The 19,117-nt window shown below is 40.6% G+C and overlaps 1 protein-coding gene across 3 annotated transcripts in view; it reads left to right on the top strand.

Moving 5' to 3' along the window:
* Window positions 1-19,117, top strand: part of LOC149545874 (uncharacterized) — a 205,368-nt gene that overhangs the window by 114,919 nt on the left and 71,332 nt on the right. For all 3 annotated transcript variants that reach the window (XM_089790862.1, XM_089790861.1, XM_089790863.1), the window contains 2 exons: window positions 1,460-2,780; window positions 2,875-3,225. In XM_089790862.1, the coding sequence (XP_089646988.1) occupies window positions 1,460-2,780; window positions 2,875-3,225 (1,672 nt within the window). The remainder of the gene's footprint in view (window positions 1-1,459; window positions 2,781-2,874; window positions 3,226-19,117) is intronic.

The raw sequence follows: 19,117 nt of genomic DNA, 5'->3' as shown, positions 1-19,117 counted from the left end.
GTTTTGCATTGCATCATACTACTACCAGTTTACTATTTATCATGAAGCAATTTAGACTGTTATTTGAAGTGCTTTAATCTCTCCCATGTATTTCAAAAGATGTTGTCAATTTTTATATACTAGTCAATTGCTACACCTCACAAGGTGACTAGAATAGATTGTAGCCAGATTGCTTTATCATCTTGCCCAATTTCCTTCTAGATTTTCTCACAAGCCTCCAATGCATTGCCTATAAACTTGGGGAACTTCATATTTTCTCCATTATGGGTACTATAATTTTATTTTGATGTGTCCGGAATCTACTTGTGAGGGAGTTTTAATTTAGATGTTGCAGTGCTTCTCTTGCATGCTTGGCCATGTAGGAATTCTTCACCATACCCTCGACTTCAGCCTTTCTGCTATCATTCTGCTTCATAGTTTCTTTTGTACATCCTTGGCTCAAGTTTTTCTCCTTTGACAGATTTTCAATGCCCTGAAGACTACATGTTTACAATTATGTGAAGGGAAGTGACTTTGTCTCCCAACTTCCTTGGGCTAGAGAAAGTCATCTTGGCTTTTCAGCTTGGTTTTATTCTTGGAAAGCATTTCAACTTGGGAATCATATGGTTGTGTTTTCATCAAATGTTTTCCGTAATCCCCTGCATCATTCCCTTTGCTTGATGATCCTTAAAGATTGCTTGATACCATGATCTTGAGTACCTTGTGACCTCTTCTCTCCTTTTTTGGGATATAATAGCATGAATTGCTCAAATCTGTCTAGATTGCTTTCGCGGCAACAATGCCATATTTTTACTGTTCCATTTGACAAGATAAATGCTCGAGTTAACAATGGAGATGACACTGCATAGCACATACAAGAGTAAAATATATCTTTATTCACACAGGAAATAAATACAAAAGAAGACCAGAAAAGGCCAACCAAGGATAGGAGTCGATCTGACTAGATCATACTCTCGATGATTCACAATCTATTTCAAAGATCCAATGGTTGCTAAGAGGAAGACAACCGTCAGCCAACCTATGCTTATAACTATCTGAAACTGCTAAACAATTAATACATGGCTGGATAGCCAATTTTGTGGAAACAGATGTTTTTTACACTGATTACATCATCTTAGATTCAGAGATTGTACACTAAGTAGATTTTGCAAGCTCTGTCTATGTAAAATTTCCATGCCTTCTAATTTATAAATTGATGATCCTGCTGAATTTCTGAGAAGTGATACTTTATTCTTTATAATCTCATTGACATTAGTATGAAGAATAATCATGTTATGCTATTCAGTTGTTTTTGACATATTAGTTAGTAGACAATCTGAAAAAATAATTTGCAGCAGAGTAGTTGTGTGAATGTTGCTTTTCTGAGTGCTATAGCATTCTGGCAATATATACCATTCATTAAACTGACCATTGAAAATTTGCGACATGCTCACTGTAAGAGCTCTCTTTCTGTTGTCAGTTTCATACAGGGAAAGGATCTTACTCCATATGTGGCAATTCATGACAGCAGTGATAGTCTGCAGGAGTTTCAAAATATTCCAGATAGTTTTATTGATATAGATGACAAGCATTTCCCTATTGTCATCACATTTCAGAAATTCTTGACAATGTTAGATGGGAGTGTATGTAGCCAGTTCTTCCAAAACAGATGTCCTGAAGAATGGGGATACTCGATGGAAAAGAAAGATGATTGTTCAAGCGATAACATTGGCGACAAAGCGAGTTCAGCGCAGTCAGCAAGCAACTCTAAGGACTTTGATGATGGTGGTGAAGCCACTGAAACACTTGATGACCAGGAAATTGTTGTTGATGCAAAAAGATCCACATATAAAAGATCACTTGCATTCATGCAAATCATGAGAAAAAATGAAGTCAACTATGAATGCTTTGACTCAGTTTATTGGCCACACTTCAATGTAGACTTAAGAAGAGGTCTTGACTCTTCAGTTGTATTCACTGAAATTGTATCACACATCAAAGGTAGTTTAAAGTCTCTTAACTCTCTTAATTTCAAGATGAGTCGGGAGGATTATATTGGAATAGCAGAAAGTCGTATTTCTACATTATGTGCCAAACAAAGACAAGCAATCTATGAGATTTTCTTACAATATGAAAAGGAAAAACAAAGAAATGGTAATTTTGACATTGCCGATGTCGTGAATCATTTGCATCACCAGATCAGATCTAATGGATATTTAGGGGAGAAGATGAACTTTGTTTATGTTGATGAAGTGCAGGATCTTCCCATGGCTCAAATTTCTTTGTTCAAATATGTGTGCTCTAATGTCAGGGAGGGCTTTATTTTTGCTGGTGACACTGCTCAAACAATTGCAAGAGGTGTTTACTTTCGTTTTGAAGATATTAGAAATTTGTTCTTTAAAGAATTTCTTGAAGCAGACAATGACCAGTCCAAAACAAAATTCATGCCTGACTTGTTCCATCTGCGCCAAAACTTTCGAACTCATACTGGAATAACCAAACTAGCACAGAGTGTTGTGGAGCTTCTGTATCACTTCTTTCCTTTTGCTGTAGATAAATTAAGCCCAGAAACCAGTCTAATATATGGAGAAGCTCCAACATTTCTGGATACTAAGGAAGAGGAAAGTGTTATTACCACTATTTTTGGTCACGAAGGAAACATAGGAAGTGGAAAGTATGAATTTGGTGCTGAACAAGCGATATTAGTACGAGATGATAATCAGAAAATACAGGTCCTTGAGCAAGTGGGGAAGCAGTCTCTTGTCTTGACAATACTTGAATGCAAAGGACTGGAATTTCAGGTTCTATGTCAGCCCTTGTATATTTCCATGAAAAAACATTATGTTTTCATTTCTACAATATACATAAGATAATTATCATTTGATTGTTTTGTAGGATGTCCTGCTGTATAATTTCTTTAGTAGCTCCCCACTGGGCATGAAGTGGCGAGTAATATATGATTTCATGGAACAAAAGGGTTTCAACAGCCGTGACCAATGTCAATATCCCAAGTTTGACAGTATCAAGCATAATCTTCTCTGCAGTGAAGTGAAACATTTATATGTTGCTATTACTCGTTCAAAACAAAGATTGTGGATTTATGACGATAATGCTCAATATGCTAAACCAATGCTTGATTATTGGAAAAGAATGGGCATTATACGGTTCAGATGTTTGGACGAATCTATGGTGGAATCAATGCATGTTGTTAGTAGTTGTGATGATTGGAAGCAGCGTGGCATTCAGGTATGTGGACTGTGTAAGAGAACAATTTTCTGTTGTTACTTTGGGTGCAAGAAGACTCTTCTTTTGTGTCTTTCAAACCTGATATTTTTAATGTTATGCTTGTTGTCAGTTGAGTTAATTTGTCAACTGTTATGATATTTCTTGTTTACTTACCCCAGTACACAGTTTAAAGTTGCCTGAAACAATATAGAAGAAATCTAAGAAAAGAATGGCTCCATAGATGCCTTAGAGTTTCTCTGAGAGAATTTAAATGTTTCTGTTTTGGAGGAGATTTCACCCCAACCAGATTACCATCATGTAAACACATTGTATCAGTCGCTCATTCTCACCGCTTCAATACACTGATCAGTCCTAACAAAATTCACTCTGCCCATTAGTGAGAAAACAAGTTGTTCGGTTAAATAAGCAGTTATGCATTAACAGATGGCTGACAGATGAAGGAGAAACACAATTCATATATATGTTAGAAAGCACCACACAAGTCTCTGCCTGGAAGCGTAAAGATATGGAAGGAATTCTCTGAAGCCTTTGTTAATACCATATTTACATTGAGAACATTTGAACTTTGAGGAAACCCCAAAGAAGAAATAAGTTTGCTTTAAGATTGATAGTGAAAGAAGAAATAGAGAAACTACTGGAATTTGGTTTCATCCATCCTATTTCTGATAGACAATGGGTCTTGTTGTCAGATTTTCACTCCTGTTGCTAAATCTTCACACACACGTTTCAATTTAGTTGGAACATTGTGTAATCAAAGCTAAGGTACCTTTTTCATTACTGGTTGTTTAGGCTGTTTGCTTCATTGGTCCTGGTAACGAGTCTTCCAAGAAGTCTTCAAGCATTCCCACATCCTGCATTTGTTAAAAACAATGGTTAGATCCAATGGATCTAAGGAATGGCTGATTGGACCTCACCTCATACTCATACATATGTACTTTGCCATAATTCACATTTGTATACAAAGAAAAGAATCAGCAAGAAGTCAAGACCGTCATGTGCCAAATCAGCATTGTTCATTTTTGCTAATATGGTTGCTTCATGTGCAAATGAATCCCGTCTCTCACGTATATGTGGATGTAAATGGACTCCCACAAGGGTTTAAGACCAACATACCTTTGAGAGATAAGATTAACACGCTAAGAGAAAAGCAGAAAGAAAACAGTCAGGTTATTAATTGATGATGTAAAAGGGATGTGTACTTTTACATGAAACATTTTGTTTCAAATTACAGAATGGCAGATTGGTATCACATCTTGTAATGGGCATCCCTGAATTCCCAAAAAAACTAAACCAGCTGCTGAAAGGAATTATGTCAAACAGTTTGCAATCAACTTCTTATTTCTCCGTTTAATATTTAAACCCCTTATAACTTTGGAAATCAAACATTTATTTGTTTGTTGTGTTTTGTGCATGGAATAGGAATCATGCAACATAAACAAGAAAGAAACTACAATAATATGCAAAGTGGACGATGAACTACTGCCAATAAAATGTTATTTTCAGAATTTAATGGATTCAAATACATGTCAGATTATCAACTCACTAATTACTCCAATATCATTGGCACAATACTCCAGCCCATGCTTTTGAACTTGCTGCTACAGTACTTTGTCTTTCAAACAGTCCACTACCTTCATAAAATCATTCCCTCAAAGAAGCATAAGCGTCAAACAACTAGTGAAGAAGATATGAGCAATATATCAAATCCAGCTGTAGCTAGAAATGCAACCAACCTGCCTGATAGTGAAGCTGATAGCAATGGACTCCAAAGGCCAAAACCCAAGGGAATGACGTCTAGAATGCCACATGAGAAGATAGACGTCCTCTAATGCCAAAAACAGATTTGCAACTCACACATCCATTTTCTTCTCATATTCAACCTACTGAACAAGTGCCACAAGCTCTCCCTTTTATTTCTACTTCATAGGGTCAACCCACTTTTCACAAGCAATGTGGGGTAAAGTGTTCTAAAATAAAATAAAATAAAATAATACCTTATGTCTCCCTTGGGCTTCCCTTTTCCAATACACAACCCAGCATGAATAATATTAAAGTAACACTTTATTATTTTCACATTTAATTTATATGTTACTTTAATAATTTTCAAGCATTAAAATAAAATAGTAATCGGGCTTGGAATAATATGAGTGATAGCTCGTTGGAAAGCTCTAATCGAGGAGCATCAACCCCAATCACTAATTCCGACATCACCCATGCCCTGCTGACTTACTAAAAATAGTAAATTTGCCCATCATCATGTAAATCAACTCCGTTCTAGCCCGAACTGGAAATGACTAGGCCAAAACATCTCAGGATCCCATTGACCTCTTCGTTAGCCTCCAGGACCACACATAAATAGGCTAACGCTCACACATCTAGACAACTGCTAAAGTGGGGACATTACAGTCCGACCCCCTTAAAATTGCTTGTCATCAAGCAATCTCAGTCTTGTTTGCTATAAGACCTACTCACTCTCTCAAGTAGCATCCTCTGGTAGGTCCCTCCATCTGAGTAAGTATTCTTTAAGCACCCTGTTCTGCAAAGTCCTCTCCTTGATATACAGAATAGCCTCAGGAATCAATATGAGCTTCCCCTCCTCATCCAATGGTGGCAAATCTGCAGAAGGCACAACTCTTTGACCAATGGCTTTCTTAAGCCTCGACACATGAAACACATTATGCACCCGACTACCCTCTGGAAGTTCAGTCTTGTAGGCAACCTTACCCACCTTGTGAATCACTCTGTAGGGACCATAAAACCTAGGCTTCAACTTCTCTGCTCTGCTCTTCTTGAGTGATGACTGTCTGTATGGTTGTAGCCTCAAGTAAACCATATCCCCAATCTCAAAGTTGCACTCTATCCGGTGCTGATTAGCATACAATTTCTGATGATTCTGAGCTTGTTGTATATTCTTCCTGAGCACCCTCAAAATATCCTAACTATCCTGCAAAATGTCTTTGGCTTTGGGCACTCTACTATCCCCCAAAACCAAATCCATGAAGCTAGATGCTTCATAACCATATAGTGCCATGAATGCAGTCATCTTGATGGACATATGATAAGTGGCGTTATAACAGTACTCTCCCATATGTAGCCATTTGACCCAAGCTCTCTGTTGTGCAGTCACATAGTTCCTCAGATATCCTTTCACCCATTTATTCACAATCTTTGTTTGCGTATTTGTCTGCGGATGATAACTAGTGCTAAGTGTAAGATTTTTGCCACACAACCCAAACAATTCCTGCCAAAAAGCACTCATAAATTTAGTATCCCGATCACTGATAATGAAACTAGGTAGCCCATGTAACCTGAATATCTCTTTGAAGAAAAGATCGGCCACCTGTGTTGTTGTGTAGGTGGATGGAATAGCAAAGAAGTGAGAAAACTTTGTCAGCCGGTCAACTACCACATAGATGCAATCTCTCCCCTATACTCCTGATAACCCAGTGATGAAGTCCATAGAAATACTTTCCTATTTCCTATCCAGAATGGGCAAAGGCTGTAACAACCCTGCGGGATATGTGTGCTCTCCCTTAATCTGCTGACAAACTGTACACTCCTTGACATGCTTCTGAACCGCTCATGGATCTGCCTATAGGTCTTAAATACCCCTGGATGTCCAGCTGTAGGTGCATCATGAAAAGCCTTCAGTATTACCTCCCTAAATTGTGATGAAGGTATCAAATATATCCTACCCTAGAACTTGATCAATCCGTCCATCACCACATAATGATCATCCTGTATGGTACCTGCAATCACTCCAAAAGCCCAAGTGACCCTCGCATACTCTACTGTAATCTTATTTCTCCAATTTCCTATAATCTCAACTAGAGCACAAATATGAGGTCTCCTGGATAAAGCATTTGGCACCACATTCTTCTTACCTTTGACAAACTCAATGTCAAAGTCATAAGCCTGCAACTTTGTAATCCACTTTTATTGTTTATCATTCAAGTCACATTGGCTCATGAAGTATTTGATGTTGTGATTAGTCTTGATAATAAACTTCCCCCCCAACTAGGAAGGACTAAAACTTGGCCAATGCATGCATAATGGCCAACATCTCCCGGTTATAGATGGAATAGCTGCTCTCCACTCCATGGAGCTTGCTACTCTCAAAAGCAATGGGATACTTGTTTTGCATCAAGACTGTCCCAAACCTAGCACTTGACGCATCACAATGAAGCTCAAATGGCTTCGTGAAGTTCAATGGAGCTAATGCTGGACATGATTACATCACCTTCTTGAAATGATCGAAGTATCTTTGAGCTGCCCCTGTCCATATGAAGGCCCCTTTCCTGGTAAGGTTTGTCAAGGGTGCAACATTTTGTGAAAATCCCTTAACAAATCTCTTATAAAACCCGTAAAGACCAAAGAACCCCTTAAGCTGTGTGAGGTTCGTAGGACTAGGCCAATCAACAGTAGCTCTAATCTTTTCGGGATCGACCCGAACTTCATCTGCGCTGATGATATGCCCATGGTATAGTAACTCAGTCAACCCAAACTCACACTTAGATTCCTTGGCATATAGTGACTCTTTCTCGAAAATGGACAACACCATCTCAAGGTGTTGTAAATGCTCCTCCCAAGTCTTACTGAAGACCAAAATGTCATGAAAGAAAATCAGGAGAAATCTCCTAAGTTGCCCCTTGAATACTTGATTCATGCAACTTTGGAATGTAGTAGGGGCATTAATTAGCTCAAATAGCATAACCTAAAACTCGAAGTGGCCACAGTGACACCGAAAGGATGTCTTCTCAATGTCTTCCACCCTCATCCTAGTCTAATGATACTCTGATCGTAAATCAATCTTCGTAAAGAAGCATGCATCATGCATCTCATCAATCAGCTCATCTATCCATGGGATGGGATATCTGTTCTTAATGGTCTTCTTATTCAATGCCTTGTAATCGATGCACATGCGCATCGTCCCATCCTCCTTCTTTACCAATACTACTGCTGAAGCAAAGGGGCTCTTCTTAGGCCTGATAACAAATCCTTAATCGCCTTCTCTATATCATCCTTTTGCTTCTGAGGATGATGATAGGGAGTAATTATAACTGTTTTGGCTCCCTCCTCAAGCTCAATAACATGCTCTATCCCTCTTTCAGGAGGAAGCCCATGCGGAATCTCGCCAAAAACTTTAGCATGCCTATCAAGTATCTCTTGGATATCTAGTGGATGACTCTTCACCTGTGGCTCTTGTGGAGCTGGCATAATGAAACATTTGGCTGCCCACTCTATGTCATTATGCTGAATAGGTCTCTTCATTCTCCTCAAGGAGACTACTTTGCAACTCCCATCCGAAAGTCCTCTGAGTACAACAGTTTTGCCCTCAAGCTGGAATCTCATCTCCAATTTTCCTAGGTTGAGTGTGAACTTAACTAGTGAGGCCATCCATGTCATGCCGAGGATGACATCATAGTCTTCCATGCCTACTACATAGAACTCATCCTCCAACTCATAGCCATCTCCAAACCTGATGTGAAGATTAGATATCTTCTGAGTGCATAATAATTTGTCACCATTAGCTACCATGACTCTCAACCCAACATGCTCCTCGATCTGTAAACGTTTCTTGGCTACTAATTGTGCATCTATGAAATTATGTGTAGCCCCAGTGTCAATGAGTGAGATCAATTTTTGCCCCTAGATAGTACCCCTAACCTTAAATGTGATTGCCTTCTGAGCCCTCATTAATCGTGCCAATGACTTCTCATCCTTAGGAATGCTGCTCTCCTCTGTAGTGCTACCCTTGTTTGAATCAGAGTGTTGATCCTCCCTCTTTGATTGTGACTCCTCTGCTGAGAAATACTCCATTTGATTTGCCTTAGCCTTGAGAGGACACTTATGAAAGAAGTCCCAAGGTTCTTTGCAATGAAAACATAGCGTCTTCCTCCTCAACTCATTTAGGGTGTCACTATCCAACTTATTATCCCTTTTTGGCTAAGCATCACGGTGAAAATGTTTTTTGTCCTTCTCCTTTTCCTTCTTCGTGTGTGAATCCCTAGGCTGAAATTTTCTCCTAAAAGAAGAAAGTGCTAAGTCACTAGCCTTCTTAGTAGCTTCCTGTAATGTAGCTGGGTCATGCCCCTTGACCCAACCCCTCAAGGGATCTGAAAGTCCATCCATAAATAGCACTACTAATCTCCTCTCTGAGACGTCTGTAAACAACACAACTAACCTCTAAAATTCATTCACGTATGTCTCAACTGATCCCCACTGTTTGAGTTGTGCCAACTCTTTAAACTGTAACTCAAGATCTTTCGTATCAAATCTCTTTATGAGTCTCTCAGTGAACTCGTAAGATGTGATTTGATTTTGCCTGATGGTTACCATGCCATGGTGCCACCACTCATGCGCTGGGCCATCCAAATGAATAGCGGCATACTTGATAGCCTCCTCCTCAGGCATAGGATTCAACTGCAAGTATGTATCTACCTTCTGCACCCAAGCTCGTGCAGTCATCTTCCTTGAAGCATCATAATAAGGTAAAGAAAGTTTTCCAACTTTATTTCTCAATTCAAAATTTTGATTCCTCCCTCCTGGTCTAGGCATGTGTCTCATCCTCAAGTCCATATAATCTCTAAGGGAAATGTCCGCCTGAAACTTGAGTCCACTAGCTTCCTAGTCCCTCGTGAACTGACCCTTTAACTTGGTAATCTGCTGTTCATTTACTGGTTGAATCGAATCTCTGGATGGGAAGGTGGGTAGAAGAGGTTGTAATGTCCCCATTTTAGCAGTTGACCAAGTGTGTGTGCGTTAGCCTTGTTCTACATGGTCCCGAGGGCTAACGAAGGGTTTAATGGGATCTTGGAGTGTTTTGGCCTAGTCATTTCCAGTTTGGGCCAAAACGAAGTTGATTTACTCAGTTTCAGGCATACTTACTATTTTTAGTAAGTCGGCAGGACACAGTGTAGGTCAATTTTGGTGATTGGATTTGATAATCCTCGGTGAGAGCTTTCCGATGAGCTATCACTCGCATTATTCGGAGTCCGATTGCTAATACATTTTAATGCCTGAAGTTTTATTAAAGTAACGTCTAATTTAATTGTAAAATATTAAAGTGTTACTTTAATATTTATTTTATGGTGATGTGTACCCAAGGGAGACATAAGGGGTATTTTAATATATGTTTTATATTACACATCTTTATCCCACATTGCCCATATGAGTTGAACGGACCCGTGGGAATAGAATAAAAGGAAGCATTTGTAGCTTCATTAGACAGGTTGAATATGAGAAGAAATTGGTGTGTGAGTTGCAGCTTTGTTCTTGGCATTTGAGGACGTCTATCCTCTCTTGTAACATTCTAGACGTCATTCCCTTGGGGTTTGGCCTTTGGAATTCTTTGCTATTGGCTTCATTATCAGGCAGTTTAGTTGCATTTCCGGCTACAGGCAGATTTGATATTTTGCTCATATCTTCTTCACTACTTGTTCGACGCTTATGCCGCTTGGAGGGAATGGTATTATGAAGGTAGTGGACTGATTGGAGGACAAAGTATTGTAGCAACAAGTTCGTAAGCATGGGCTGGAGTATTATGACAATATTGCTGAAGTAATTAGTGAGTTGATAAATCTGCCATGTATTTGGTTTTATGAATTCTGAAAATAACATTTTATTAGCAGCAGTTCATTTCCACTTTGCATATTATTGTAGTTTCTTTCTTGTTTATGTCTTTCTTATTGGCTTCATTATTAGGCAGTTTAGTTGCATTTCCGGCTACAGGCAGATTTGATATTTTGCTCATATCTTCTTCACTACTTGTTCGACGCTTATGCCGCTTGAAGGGAATGGTATTATGAAGGTAGTGGACTGATTGGAGGACAAAGTATTATAGCAGCAAGTTCGTACTCATGGGCTGGAGTATTATGACAATATTGTTGAAGTAATTAGTGAGTTGATAAATCTGCCATGTATTTGGTTTTATGAATTCTGAAAATAACATTTTATTAGCAGCAGTTCATTTCCACTTGGCATATTGTTGTAGTTTCTTTCTTGTTTATGTTGTATGATACCAATTCCATGCACGAAACACAACAAACAAATAAACGTTTGATTTCCAGAGTTATAAGGGGTTTTAAGAAGTTGAATGCAAACTGTTTGACATAATTCCTTTCAGCAATTTGGTTTAGTTTTTTTGGGACATTCAGGGGTGCCCATTACAGTGGTATCAGAGCTATAAGTCCTGCCATCCTGTGGAGGTCTTATAGGGAATTTGGAACAGCCGGATAGAGGGAAAAAGTAAGTAAAAAACACAGGCTAAGCATTTATGTTTGAGCATGCGACAGGGGTCTTATAATTTCCGCGATACCAGAGCAAGACAAAATAGGATTTCAGACTTGCAAAGCAAACAGTCTAGTACATCCGTGCAGGGGGACATTGAATTCAACCATACAGACACAGAGGAGATATTCTGTGATCAGGACAATAATATGGGTGATCAAGATGACAGGAATACAGGATTAGGCGGAGGCAGAAATGCTGGTCCAGATCAGGGGGAGGTACTGTTCCGACAGTTACTGGATACATTAGAGCAGGGGCAGCGTATGCAGCAGGAGCAGAATAGGCGAATGGACATGATGTTGCAGCTCATGGCTAGACAGATGGGTGTCAATATTAATCCAGATGATGCCAACAATAGAAACAATAACAACGAGAGAAACAATAACAACGGGGGAAACAATAACCATGAAGGCCAAGGCAACAACAATGGTCCTGAGAATAACATTAATGGTAATAATGGACACGGCAACAATGGGAATGAGGCTGATAACTTTAGACACGTTGCATGCCCAGCACGGACTACGAGCTCAAGACCTCTTCTACCCACGTTTCCACCCAGAGATCCGGTTCAACCAGTAAACGAACCGCAAATTACCGAGTTACAGGATCAATTCAGGAGGGACTGGGAGGCTAGTGGACCAGAGTTTTAGGCGGATATTTCTCTTAGAGATTATATGGACTTGAGGATGAGACACATGCCTAAAGCAGGAGGGAGGAATCAAAACTTTGAGCTGAGGAAGAAAGTTGGAAAACTTTCTTTACCTTATTATGATGCTTCAAGGAAGATGACTGCATGAGCTTGGGTGCAGAAGGTAGATACATACTTGCAGCTAAATCCTATGCCTGAGGAGGAGGCTATCAAGTATGCGGCTATGCACTTGGATGGCGTTGCACATGAATGGTGGCATCATGGCATGGTGACTTTGGGGCATAATCAGATTACATCCTATGAGGAATTCACCGAAACATTGATTGGGAGATTTGACACTAAGGATCTCGAGTTACATTTCAAGGAGCTAGCACAGTTAAAACAGTCAGGTTCTGTGGATGCTTACATTGCCGAGTTTCAGCGCTTGTCTGTACTTGTTACTGATATCTCTCCTAGGAGATTGGTGGTGTTATTTTGTGATGGTCTTGCTGATCCATTACAAGGTTGGGTGAAGGGACATGATCCACTCACGTTAGCTGAAGCAACTAAAAAGGCACGAGATTTAGCTCCTTCGGTATACAAAGGAAAAAACCATTCAACAGATTCTTCCTTTTTTTCAACAGATTCTTCCTACCGCAAGGACAAAGACAAGAAATCATTTCAGAAAGAGTATAGCAAACCCAAAGAAGGATCAAAAGGACTAGACAATGAAACCTTGAATGAACTTCGAAAGAAGAAGCTGTGCTTCCATTGTAGAGAGCTTTGGGACTTATCTCATAAATGTTCTCTCAAGGCTAAGGCAAATCAAATGGAGTATTTTTCAGCAGAAGAGTCAGAGTCAGAAGGGGAGGATCAGCACTCCGATTCAGATGAGGGTAACAATATAGAGGAGAGCAACATTCCAAAGGATGATAGATCGTTGGCACGCTTGACAGGGGCCCAAAAGGCAATCACATTTAAGGTCAGGGGTACTATCCAGGGGCAGAAAGTGATATCTCTTATTGACACTGGGGCTACACATAACTTCATAGATGCACAGTTGGTAGCCAGGAGAGGGTTACAGACAGAGGAGCATGATGGGTTTAGAGTCATGGTGGCTAACGGTGATAAGTTATTATGCACTCAGAAGATATCTAATCTTCGCATCAGGTTTGGAGATGGCTACGAGTTGGAGGATGAGTTGTATGTTGTGGACATGGGAGATTATGATGTCATCCTCGGCATGACATGGATGGCTTCACTAGTTGAGTTCACACTCAATCTAGCGAAATTGGAGATGAGATTCCAGCATGAGGGCAGAACTGTGGTACTTAGAGGGCTTTCAGATGGAGGTTGCAGAGTAGTGTCCTTGAGGAGAATGCAGAGACTTTTTCGTCATGATGACATAGAGTGGGCGGCAGAGTGCCACATTATGCCAACTTCACCAGAGCCACAAGAAAAGAGTCATCCACTAGATGTCCAGAAGATACTTGATAGACACATTAAAGTATTTAGCGATATTCCTCATGGGGTTCCTCCTGACAGAGGGATGGAACATGTTATTGAGCTCAAGGAGGGGGCCAATCCAGTTATGATTACTTCCTATCGTCATCCTAAGAAACACAAGGATGAGATAGAGAAGGCGATTAAGGATTTGTTGAAGATGGGGCATATCAGGCCTAGTAAGAGCCCTTTTGCTTCAGCAGTAGTATTGGTAAAGAAGAAGGATGGGACGATGCGCATGTGCATTGATTACAGGGCACTGAATAAGAAAACAATTAAAAACAGGTATCCCATTCCTAGGATTGATGAGTTGATTGATGAGTTGCATGGGGCATGCTTCTTCACCAAAATTGATTTGCGATCCGGATACCATCAGATCAGGATGAGAGAGCAAAGGACATTGAGAAAACAGCCTTCCGATGTCACTATGGCCACTTTGAGTTCATGGTTATGCCATTTGGTCTAACCAATGCACTTGCTACATTTCAAAGTTGTATGAACCAGGTATTCAGGAAGCAGTTGAGGAGATTTGTCTTGATCTTCTTTGATGACATCTTGGTCTTTAGTAAGACCTGGGAGGAGCACTTACATCATCTAGAGGAGGTGTTATCTATTCTGGAGAGAGAGTCATTGTATGCCAAGGAATCTAAATGTGAGTTTCGCATGACTGAGCTCCTTTACCTGGGGCATATCATTAGTGCAGATGGCGTTCGGGTTGATCCCGAAAAGATTAGAGCTATTGTAGAATGGCCTACTCCTACAAACCTTACACAGCTTAAGGGATTCTTTGGTTTATGTGGTTTTTATAGGAGGTTTGTTAAGGGATTCTCATAGATTGCTACACCCTTGACAGATCTTACCAGGAAAGGAGCCTTCGTGTGGACAGGGGCAACACAGAGGTGTTTTGAGCATTTCAAGCAAGTAATGTCTTCATGTCCAGTTCTAGCTCTACCGGATTTCACGAAGCCTTTTGAGCTTCATTGTGATGCATCAGGTGATGGGATTGGAGCAGTATTGATGCAGGAGAAGCATCCCATTGCATTCGAGAGTAGGAAGCTCCGAGGAGTTGAGAAAAGTTATTCTGTCTATGACCGGGAGATGTTGACCATAATGCATGCATTGGCCAAATTTCGATCATATTTGGTAGGTGGACGTTTTGTGATCAAGACTGATCACAACAGTATTAAATACTTCATGAGCCAGCGTGATCTTAATGACCGGCAACAAAAATGGGTGACTAAATTGCAGGCTTATGACTTTGACATAGAGTTTGTCAAAGGTAAGAAAAATGTGGTGGCTGATGCCTTGTCTCGGAGACCTCACTTATGTGCTCTGGCAGAGATTTCAGGAGATTGGAGAGATCGGATTATAGAAGAGTATGTTGGAGATGCTTGGGCTTTTGGATTGATTTCAGGTACCATACAGGATGATCGCTATGAGGTGATAGATGGATTGATCAGAGTTCAGGACAGGGTTTATTTGATTCCGTCATCACATTTGAGAGAGGCGATATTGAAGGCATTTCATGATGCACCCACAGCTGGACATCCGGGGGTCTTCAAGACCTACAAGCAGATCCGAGAGCGGTTTTCATGGAAAGGGCTCAAGGATGATGTTCAGAGGTATGTCAGGGAGTGTGTGGTTTGTCAACAGAATAAGGGAGAACACACATTTCTTGCAGGTTTATTACAGCCCTTGCCCATTCCTGATAGGAAATGGGAAAGTATTTCGATGGACTTCATCATTGGTTTACCACGAGTACAGGGAAGGGATTGCATCTATGTGGTGGTGGACCGCTTGACGAAGTCTGCTCACTTCATTGCTATTCCGTCCACTTACACAGCAGCACAGGTGGCAGATCTTTTCTTTAAAGAGATATTCAGGTTACATGGGTTGCCCAGATTCATTGTCAGCGACCGGGATAGTAAGTTTATGAGTTTTTTTGGCAAGAGTTGTTTAGGTTGTGTGGTACAGATCTTACACCTAGCACTAGTTATCATCCGCAAACAGATGGGCAAACAGAGATTGTGAATAAATGGGTGGAAGGATATTTGAGGAACTATGTAACTACACAACAAAAGGCTTGGATCAGATGGTTGCATATGGGAGAGTATTGTTATAACACCACTTATCATATGTCCATCAAGATGACTCCTTTCATGGCACTCTATGGTTATGAAGCACCTAGCTTCATGGATTTAGTTTTGGGGGACGGTAGAGTGCCCAAAGCCAAAAACTTATTGCAGGATAGTCAGGACATCCTGAAAGTGCTCAAAGAGAATATACAACAGGCCCAGAATCAACAGAAATTGTATGCTGATCAGCACCGAATAGAGCGCAATTTCGAGGTAGGGGATATGGTTTACTTGAGGCTACAACCATATAGATAGTCATCGCTCAAGAAGAGCGGAGCTGAAAAGTTGAAACCTAGATTTTATGGTCCCTACAGGGTGATTCGCAAAGTGGGCAAAGTCGCCTATGAGCTTGAGCTTCCAGAGGGCAATCGAGTGCACAATGTGTTTCATGTGTCTAGGCTTAAGAAAGCCATTGGTCAGAGTGTAGTGCCTTCTGCAGTTTTACCCCCTTTGGATGAGGAGGGGAAGCTTGTGTTAGTACCTGAGGCTATTCTGGATACCAGAGAGAGGAAGCTTAGAAATAGGATAGTGAAGGAGTATTTGGTCAGATGGAAAGATCTGCTAGAGGAAGATTCTACATGGGAGAGTGAGCAGGTTATTCAGTAGGCTGGACTGAGATTGCTTGAGGACAAGCAATTTCAAGGGGGGCGGACTGTAATGTCCCCATTTTAGCAGTTGACCAAGTGTGTGTGCGTTAGCCTTGTTCTACATGGTCCCGAGGGCTAACGAAGGGTTTAATGGGATCTTGGAGTGTTTTGGCCTAGTCATTTCCAGTTTGGGCCAAAACGAAGTTGATTTACTCAGTTTCAGGCATACTTACTATTTTTAGTAAGTCAGCAGGACACAGTGCAGGTCAATTTTGGTGATTGGATTCGATACTCCTCAGTGAGAGCTTTCCGATGAGCTATCACTCGCATTATTCGGAGTCCAATTGCTAATACATTTTAATGCCTGAAGTTTTATTAAAGTAACGTCTAATTTAATTGTAAAATATTAAAGTGTTACTTTAATATTTATTTTATGGTGATGTGTACCCAAGGGAGACATAAGGGGTATTTTAATATATGTTTTATATTACACATCTTTATCCCACATTGCCCATATGAGTTGAACGGACCCGTGGGAATAGAATAAAAGGAAGCATTTGTAGCTTCATTAGACAGGTTGAATATGAGAAGAAATTGGTGTGTGAGTTGCAGCTTTGTTCTTGGCATTTGAGGACGTCTATCTTCTCTTGTAACATTCTAGACGTCATTCCCTTGGGGTTTGGCCTTTGGAATTCTTTCTTATTGGCTTCATTATCAGGCAGTTTAGTTGCATTTCCGGCTACAGGCAGATTTGATATTTTGCTCATATCTTCTTCACTACTTGTCCGACGCTTATGCCGCTTGGAGGGAATGGTATTATAAAGGTAGTGGACTGATTGGAGGACAAAGTATTGTAGCAGCAAGTTCGTAAGCATGGGCTGGAGTATTATGACAATATTGCTGAAGTAATTAGTGAGTTGATAAATCTGCCATGTATTTGGTTTTATGAATTCTGAAAATAACATTTGATTAGCAGCAGTTCATTTCCACTTGGCATATTGTTGTAGTTTCTTTCTTGTTTATGTTGTATGATACCAATTCCATGCACGAAACACAACAAACAAATAAACGTTTGATTTCCAGAGTTATAAGGGGTTTTAAGAAGTTGAATGCAAACTGTTTGACATAATTCCTTTCAGCAATTTGGTTTAGTTTTTTTGGGACATTTAGGGGTGCCCATTGCAGAGGTTTCAATCTCGCTGTTCGACTTGGGTGTGCAATGTGTCTAAAGTTTTCAGCCTCATTCCCACTGTTGCCATGTCCATTATTACCATTAATGTTATTCTCAGGACTGCCATTGTTGCCTCGGCCTTGTTTGCCGCATAGGGTAAGAAGTTGAACACATGTATAACATGATTCAATTCAGAACAGGTACTTTATTCACGTATGCACTTGCTGATTACAATCCGATTACAACGACTACAATGATCAATGATGATTCCAAAGCCCATCTCGAACGTGTACATATACCTTTCTGAAGGGGTGACTGAAACGTCACGTGCCCGTTTGTATACTACTCTACCCATCGGCTACATGATACATTTACCGACAACCTCATCCCCCCCAAAAGAAAAGTCGTCTCCGGACGACAATTACAAAATATCTGAGACAAATTAACAACAAAATACATTAATTGACTAATGACAACAAGATAGATCTGTTTCTATCACATAACTTTCACATTCATCTCGTGCCTGCACCAAACTGGTTTCCAAACCATGTTGCATTTGTAGCCTCTGCTAACACAATACTGTCTCCTTAGTTGACCTTGATAGCCACCCGTGCTGCTTTCTCTGCTTTCAAGTCCTAGGTACCCTAGGCCAAGTGTCGTTTTACTACATCCAATTGGATGATCAGCTCCTCTCGAGCTCTCTACGCATCCACCAAGATAGCCTCATGCCCAAACACCTACTCCGAGTGCCACCTCTGACACACAGACACTTATGCCTACAGTCGTAGCTCTAGGTGCCATCAACTGGTCATACTTCCCACGATTGATAATCTGCAACGACTGGGGGTCTAGGGGGAAATGCTCCCAGCAGGGGTCTTGGGGCAGCAACCCCCTGGGGTCCTGGGGCAACATAGCACTCCGAAACCCACACAAAAATGCATGGAACACACTATTTTTGTCATTTTCTTCCAATTCCACACTCTTTCTAGCAACTGCTTATGTCTACCCTTCCCTTTGGCATCATGCATTACTCATTCCGAATTGTTTCAATTTGTCGTCGTTTTTTTTTCTCTTTTTTTGTTATTTTATAACCTCCTGCCACCCTTCTTTTGCGTCTACCGGTGTACTGCAATCTTCTTCTCCCTCTCTAGTTCCTACCATATGGAATGACTCCCTTCTCCAACGTACGGCTTCCTTGTTATTTCGAAACAATTTTAACTCACGTACAGTATTTGTTATAGCTTCTAGACACTGTATGGCCTCATACCGTACAGTCAACTTCAGCTCTTTCTCTTGCTGTCATCCTTTTCATACCCGTACGGGCTTCACGCGATCTTTCTGCCTAGACCACTGCATGTTTCATCCCCCAAGCCGTACAGTGTATCCTCTTGCTACCATACGACCTTCAAAATTTCATTGTAGCTACCACTGTACAATTCAAATTCTTTCTACTGCCACCGTACGGTCTCCAAATTTGTTTCCATTTGCCACCGTACACTCCTCCCTTGAATGCTTATTCCTGACTTCCTTTCGCTGTACCTGTACGGTCCTAATCTTCTTTACTGCATCCATCTCAACT

This window comes from Cupressus sempervirens, chromosome 7 (genome assembly GCF_028749045.1).
Source record: "Cupressus sempervirens isolate cs-2001-9-10 chromosome 7, ASM2874904v1, whole genome shotgun sequence".
Lineage (NCBI taxonomy): Eukaryota > Viridiplantae > Streptophyta > Pinopsida > Cupressales > Cupressaceae > Cupressus > Cupressus sempervirens.
The sequence above is the reverse complement of the archived record's forward strand: the minus strand, read 5'-3'. Positions and strand labels throughout refer to the sequence as shown.